This window comes from Buteo buteo, chromosome 7 (genome assembly GCF_964188355.1).
Source record: "Buteo buteo chromosome 7, bButBut1.hap1.1, whole genome shotgun sequence".
In the NCBI taxonomy this organism is placed as follows: domain Eukaryota; kingdom Metazoa; phylum Chordata; class Aves; order Accipitriformes; family Accipitridae; genus Buteo; species Buteo buteo.
Genome location: NC_134177.1, coordinates 1552367 through 1560145, shown reverse-complemented (window position 1 = coordinate 1560145; position 7779 = coordinate 1552367). Strand labels below are relative to the sequence as shown.

General features: G+C 41.1%; 1 protein-coding gene across 2 annotated transcripts in view; it reads left to right on the top strand.

The window, feature by feature from the left end:
* The first annotated feature begins 265 nt into the window (after positions 1-265).
* GPR149 (G protein-coupled receptor 149) overlaps positions 266-7779 on the top strand; it is a 30196-nt gene continuing 22682 nt past the window's right edge. The window contains exons 1-4 of one of the 2 annotated variants that reach the window (XM_075031235.1): positions 266-1240; positions 2276-2468; positions 5407-5654; positions 5775-5960. In XM_075031235.1, the coding sequence (XP_074887336.1) occupies positions 272-1240; positions 2276-2468; positions 5407-5654; positions 5775-5960 (1596 nt within the window). In that variant the 5' untranslated portion in view covers positions 266-271. Of the gene's footprint in view, positions 1241-2275; positions 2469-5406; positions 5961-7779 lie in introns of both variants that reach the window. The other variant, XM_075031234.1, reaches the window with a different exon arrangement.

Sequence of the window (7779 nt, the reverse complement as noted above, 5' to 3'; positions counted from 1 at the left end):
CCTAAATTAACCATCTTCCAGTACTGAAGGGATTATGAAGAACTGCATTTTTTCCAGCACCTTTGATACTTCATTGTTGCCTGAATTTTCGAGAGCATGAGTTGTTCTGGTTATCAAGAGTGCTTTCACCTGAATATTTCTTCATTGGATGCCACAAAAGAGAGTCCAGGTTAACAAAGAAACTTGTGATGTGGAGCTAACTGTTCTGGTTTCAGCTAGTGAAAACTTGCAGAGTCAGTAAGAAGGCAAAGAAAAAAATTTGCCAAGGACGATGTCGGTAACGCCTAGTAATTTGTCACTCAATGGGACAAGCTTCTTCGCTGAAAATCATAGCATTATGGATAAGCCTAGCGAGCAGAGAACTTTGAATGTCTTTCTGTTCTGCTTGACTTTCATCATTGCATTCACAGCACTTCTGGGCAGCATTTATTCACTAGTTTCCCTGCTGAAAATGCAAAACAAAACCACGGTTTCAATGATTGTGACCTCTTTGTCAATAGATGATTTGATCAGCATCGTGCCAGTGATTATTTTCATGCTCACCCAGTGGTCAAGTGACGTCCTCCCCCAGCCTCTGTGCACCACCTCAGCGCTTATATATTTATTCCAGGGCATTTCTAGCAACCTGAAAGGGTCTCTTATAGTTTCTTACAACTTCTACACCACCAATAAAACGGAGACAATGAGCTGCAGCACTTCCAAGCGACAAGTGAGCATGGTATGGGCCATTCTTACCATTTGGATTGTCAGTTTGCTGATCTGCATTTTGCCTCTCTGTGGTTGGGGCAAGTACATCCCCACCTCCTGGGGTTGCTTCACCGACTGTGCCAGTTCCTATATCTTGTTTTTATTTATTGTCTACTCGCTGTGCTTTTGCCTCCTCACAGTGCTGTCCGTTCCTCTAACTTACCAGCTGTTGTGCTCAGATGAGCAACAGCTATTACACATTGATTACCAGGAAATCTCTCGAGGCTACATCACCCCTGGGACACCTGCAGGCTGCAGTACTGCTACCCCATCTCTGTCACCGGTGGACCCTGTGGATAAAACCCTGAAGCATTTCCAAAACGCATGTCCAAACTCGGAGGCAGTTTTTAGGAAAGGTGTGGCTGAGAGCGGTGCACTCGAGCCCCGTTGCATGCACAGCATACAGAGCAGGAGCTTCACGGTGGGCTTTGCCCAGAAACGGTTCTCGCTGATTCTTGCATTGACAAAAGTCATTCTCTGGCTTCCAATGATGGTAAATTGTCAGATTGCTTTACTTTCTCATGTTTACTTACATTTAAATGGGATGTGAGTTGGTGTGCCATATATTGAAACAGATGAGCAGTAGCCATTGCAATTGTTCCTTACAGGATAGTTTGTGCCAGCAAAAGTCCTTTAAAGCAGGTTTCTGTCACTGCATGAATTTAACTGGCTTTCAGCAGGTTTGGCAGAGCCTGATTCATCAGTATGTTACTCTATCATCACATCATTTGTATCACCTGAATAGAGGGATGAATAAGGTCCACCCTTTTGTATTGCCAGCTGTCTGACAAGCATTCGTTCAGCATTATGGGGGTCTGTGAATTGTACTAAGCTAGCCCTTCTGCCTCTCCTCACAGCTGTGAGTCACGTACTTTGCCAGACTGGTTAAAAAATAGGAGTTTGTTAGAAAAATGAGGTTTGCTTGCATCTCTGTAATCTCTGTAGTACTGGGGGCGGGGGGGGGGGGGGGGGAGTGCTGTCCGTGTGCATGCACTACTATATTTGGGAACAGTTACATTCATGTATAGTTAGAAAGGAGTCTGTTGAGAACATGGAACATGGGTCTGGGGCAGTGTTATCCCAGTCCCCAGGATGTGTACAGAGTCAGCACCTGAGCTTCTCTCAAGGGAAAGAGAGCATTACAGAGCATCTGCAGTGCAGCCCTCTGTGGTGCTAAGTTCTCTCCTGTTCCCCACCAGGAGTTGGGGTTCCTCAATACCATGCAGGAGAGACTGCGCTAGCAGTGCCTTCTAAGTTGCTTGGATTGCGAGTTGCTTGTTTTAATGGTGCTCAGATGTCTATATTTAGCTTAAGCAAGGGTTTTTCTGAGAAAGGCAGAATGAAGAGAGTCTCTTGTCAGTGTATTTTCTCTACTCTCTGTTAGAAACAAAATTGTTAGGCTCAGCAAACATTAATGACAACCTGTGTCTTTTACTTGTGTCATATTAATGGTGAGATGTTCTGTTTATTCCTGGAAGTATCTCATGTGCCTGAAGTGATTTAAATTTCAAAATGCTCTGCCTTTCAGATACAAATGGTTGTCCAGCACATCACTGGTTTTCAAAGCCTTTCATTTGAGACGCTTAGCTTCCTGCTGACTTTGCTGGCTGCCACAGTCACCCCAGTATTTGTCCTGTCAGAACACTGGATCCACCTGCCCTGTGGCTGCATCATTAATTGCAGGAGGGATTCTTATGCGGTGTCTTCAGAAGAACTCAAAAGTAAGTATAGAAGGGTGACACGCAGCTGGAATGTATCTTGTAGTAAACAGGATAGGAAGTTAGTGTCAGTAGCAGTATTTTGTACTGCTTGAAATAATTTACGTGAATTATACAGACATTATTCAGAACAGTAAATGAGACTCACAACATTCGTGCAAGACAGCTGGAGGGAAATAGTGGATGCTGAGGCACAGAAGCTTGGCTGATTTTCCCAGGTCACTGTCAGATCTTCTAGCAGATTCTGATGGACTCTGAATCCCAGTTTTGCTCTCCTTTCCTACCCTGGGAAAGATGTATCTACCAAAATCTGACTTCTACTAATCAAATACATAGAACATGCTAAACATGTTTAACATTGTGGGGGAAAAAACCATGCTAATTGCGAGCAAATTATAAGAAGGAGAGGAGCTATTGTTTGTACACCTGTGCTGTAGCTACTAACCAGAAATCACAGCAACACCAATAAGCAAAGAGCGAAGGACATGATTTATGGGAGGGGCCTGTATCTCAGTGTGTTCATGCCGCTTGTTGAAAGCTGAAGAACTCCTACACAGTTTTGCCTAAAAATATTTCCCTGCATGTTTATAAAGTTTACCTTGGTGTAACAGAGGATGCCAGACCTTCACTGGTAACCTTCCTGGAATCTTCTAAAGCCCTGTTTTTCTCCGGGCCTCCATGTAAAACCAGCTGGAGGAGTCCCTGCACACGCTGACTGCCACAGCCTGTCTCCTGCAGTTACACGACTTTTGTTCTTTTCATAAAGAACTTGATCATGTGGTAATACTCCATCAGAGAGACAGAAGAAGAAATACAGCAGTCACTACATGAACTTACTGCTAGTGAAAAACACATTTAGGCTTCTGCGAACATGAATAACATCGTCATATTTGTGGCTAAAAGACTGCATAATGCTTTCCTGTAAATTTCCTGGCCACGGTTACTTATGAAATACATGAACATTGGAGACTGAGGTATCTGCACAGAGGGACTGTATTTTGAATTACAAATGAAAATACATTTCCAGTGTTCTTCTGAGAGAAGTGTTTCTTATTTAAATGTTTTATTGAAGCTTATTATACCTACTAATATAAGTTTAGTATCTTTATTAGTGATGAATTTACATTAATTACACAAAAATGTATGAATTTATGTTCATATATGTTTGCTTTCTGGGACAACTGAAAATGTATGAACTTAAAAAAATTCAGCTATTCAACAGTAGGTAATTATGGAAAGTTTGAAGGCTAGAAATCTGTCACAGGATATTAAATACATCTGTATCTGTTAGATGTCTGTTAACATATAATGCATATGTTCCAGTAAAAATATAGTAAGGAAGTGTACAACGAAGGAGGATGGAGCAATAGTTGATTTTTTTAATTTGCATTCATAATTATTATCAAGAAAAATAATTTCAATTTCCTATTTATAGTACTGCAATTATATTAGTATATAAAAATAATAGATGTATGCATTAATCTTTCAGAAGTGAGAGTTGTAGTGCTAGAGTTTGATACAGTTGTCCCTTGAGGCCTGGTCCAGGGGGAATTGAAAGTGCTGGCAAGTTTTATTTAGAAAGTTAGGAACAGAATAGAATAGAACAGAATAGAACAGAACAGTTCAGTTGGAAGGGACCTACAAGGATCATCTAGTCCAACTGCAAAAGTTAAGACCTAAATGCTTCTGAGGATCTGGGTGTTGTTTCCCATTCTCTGGAGTTAAAAGTCCTCTGACATCAGTAGATGAATTCCTGACATTCACTGCATGTTTAGGGAGAAAGAAGCTCCTAAATCCTAGAGAAAAGCCATTCTCATTCATGTCTTTCACTTGCTTTGAACACATTCTCCAAGTGCAGAATGGCTTGTGCTGCAACTGATGCCGTTTTAACTGCTTTCCCAGAGAGGATGACTGCAGTTCATCACAAAGGCAGTTTATTTCAGATGTATTTGATAATGCTATTTAGAGAGATAAATATACAGCAGATGGAAAAGTAGCAGTTACAAAATAATTTAAAATAAATCTGTGACTTTTAGATATTTGTACTGAAGACTATTCTCAAGTTTTAATGTAATGACTGCTAAGGCCAGAATTTCACCCACAATTAAATATGATCTAGTAAGCACACAAACTGTTGAATAGAAACAGAGGTTGTATAAATGTATCCCCATACCTTTTATTTTATAATTTAGCATGAAAGGTTTGGTGGGAAGATGATTTTATTAGTTAAATAAAAGGCACTTCTTTAGTTACTACATAATGTAAGATGAAAAGGGGGAGTATGAAGAATCTCAGGTGATTTGTGTTAGAAGGGAGGAAGAATGAAAGGGTATAAATAATGATTGAGAATTTTTATTTAATTGTTCAATCACTGTGTAAGATTAGTTGGAGCACTGAATTTAGAATGGAGAATATACAAAAATTTCATTGTGTAAATACTTCAAATATTTATTTTTTTATTGTAGAATTCTGTTTTTCTTGCTTGACTATTGATATCGAAGGTTAGTTATAGATTCTCAGGAATATTTTATCATTTTGTACATTGTTTCACCTTCAGGAATATAGCTGAAACAGGCTGTGAAAAAAAAAGAGTATGACAAAATTTAAATTTTTTCTTCTTGTGTATATCCGACAAAATATCATATATCGTAGTGGTTTTGAAAATGGCAGATAATCTAGCAGTTTCTGGGAATCTGGTAATCCATTAATTTTGGAATGTATAATTTCTGAATTCATTAAGAAGGCAGTATAATAACATACTGTCTGCGAAGTCTTTCTTCTCAACAATTCATTCTTTTTATGGATAGAAAATTGTCTGTTTCTAGCGGTAGTTAAACAATTTATTCCATGTTTTAGAATGTCATTTTCACTGTGAGTGTAATCTCATTTGTCTTCTTGGTTTTGACTCTTCCAATGTGACATTTCTTTCCTTTCCCCTTAGCCAAACGCAGGGGTTTCGAATTCAACCTGTCGTTCCAGCAAGGTTATGGAATCTACAGGATATCCCGCGAAAACCACCACCGCCACGACGGGGGTGGTCAGTCTACGTCCCGGCACAACCTGGTGAGCTACGGCTGCGGTAGCGCGGACGAACCTCGGAGAGGGAGCGACGACCCCCCTCGCTGTGGGAAGGCGGACTTCAGCACCACGGCCCCGGCGGACAGCTCCCGGGACGCCCCGGCGGGCCCCGCGGCCGCGCCGGCCCCGGGCGAGGAGGGGAGCGCCGACCGCCGCCTCCTTCCCGACGAACCGGGAACCGACCGCCTCCTTCCCGACAAACCGGGGACGCACCGCCTCCTGCTTCCTGAGAGACCGGGAGCCCACCGCCTCCTTCCTGGCAAACCGGGAACCGCGAGAAGAGAAGAGGTCAGAAACTTTGAGAAGTCGACCTTTTCCGAGGGACCAGAACGGAGGCTGTCTCATGAGGAAAGCCATAAACCTGAACTCACAGACTGGGAATGGTGCAGGAGCAAATCCGAGAGGACCCCTCGGCAGGTAAAATAGGAATTTGCCCTTATTTTTTTCTGATAAGAAGAACTACCTTACCAAAAAATAAGGATAATTTTCACTACATTGAAATTACTATTAGTCCTATTGGTAGTGTAGTTACTTTTAGTAAAAATCATGCTCAGCATTGTATATTTTAGTAATCACACACCTTTTTGCAGATTCTGATCCTGCAATAATTTCTCACTTGTCTTCTCAGTCATAGGTTTTTAATTATTATTAACTATTTTGTGTGCACCTGCATGATCCGTATATGGTAAGAATTCAGTATGAATTATGTTAATTCATCTGAATGAATAGGAATTTTATCTCCAAAAGACTCCAAAAGATTACATTTTCAAGAGTATTTCCAAGCATCTGGTGACTTTTTTTGTCATGCTTAAGTTTTGGGTAGGGGCAAAAAGAGGACTGCAAAACCAAACATGAATGGTAAGTCCACAGAGAAATGCAGATTTCAGTCTGGGCACAAAGATTCGTATTAGATTCAAACAAAAAGGTTCCAAGTATTATATTGTTCATCCCTTTCCTTTAGATTGTGGATAGTTATTGGCAAGAAGAAATTCTGAGAAATGTGTTAGTTTGCGGGAGCTCTGAGGGAAAAGTGAAGGTGGAGTCTTAATACATTAGCGCTTCAATTGAAAGACTTGTTAAAGGTGTCTGCAACCTCAGCTTGTGTAGCTCTTTGGACAGAGGTTCTGATTCTGCTTTCTCACATTTGCTGTGCACTGTACTGCATCCAACAGCTTTTCACAGCTCGGGAGAAAGGGAATATCAAAAACCATAGGCTTTGAGGACATGCCATCTAAAATTACTAGAGAGCACTCCAATCTTTCTGTATAACTCTTTCACCTAAAGAGGTGTCCTATTGAATGTACCACCATTGCCACAAAAGCTGGGGTTTGCTTTTGGTTATCAGATTGCAGGACTATGGTCTGTTCCAAGAGCAGACTACTCATTTGCCTATTCCTTGCCGTGCTGATAATGGCATATCAAGGACAGCAGGATCACCGATGTCCTCAGCTTAGAGGCGTTTTGATTCTGCCATGACGAACCTTGTTGTTAGCGTGCATACTGGGAGGGTCTGCACTGACTTCTGACTAGGGTTGGGTTCAACGCTAAGGAAGAGCTGTGAGAGAGAGTTGCCCAAAACTGCTACTTGTAGAATGGCAGACTGAAATTGGATCCAGCAAAAGGTCAGCTATTATCTCATGTAAGAACGTGGACTTCAAGGAGAACTGCCAAACTTTACTATTCTTTTCTATAATCAGTGTTTGTTTAAGGGACAAAATTTCACAACTGCAGGTGGAATGCCCTTAATGGAAGAAGGGAAAGATTGTTAGCCATTCCTTGTCAACTGTCTGTTAAGCAGGCAATGAGTATGAGGATTTTCTGTCTCCTGAAAATTCATGATTATGAACCAAAGGCCAAATGCTGGTATGAGGCACCAAGTGAGCCTGCAGTGTGATACCTGTAGTGGAAATTGAAATGAGCAACAAGTGTTTATTCCTGTGGAATTTACATGATGCTTTCGTCACATACTGGACTCTAAAAAGCATCTCAGAGTGGCCTGAGGAGTGAAAAGAGGTAGTACTGTATTATGCAATTATCTGTTCCTTCTGTGTGCACCTTTCCCGTGCTATGGCATTTATGCTCCAGTACACAATTTTGGTCTGCGTAGTGTATATAATGGTCTTCTGGCAGCATAGATATGTACCCATTTTCAGCATAAACCAGGGCAGTTCTGTGTATGTATAAATACAGTTTTCATGTTTTATATGTGACACAGTCATAGGTTCATATTGCTGCT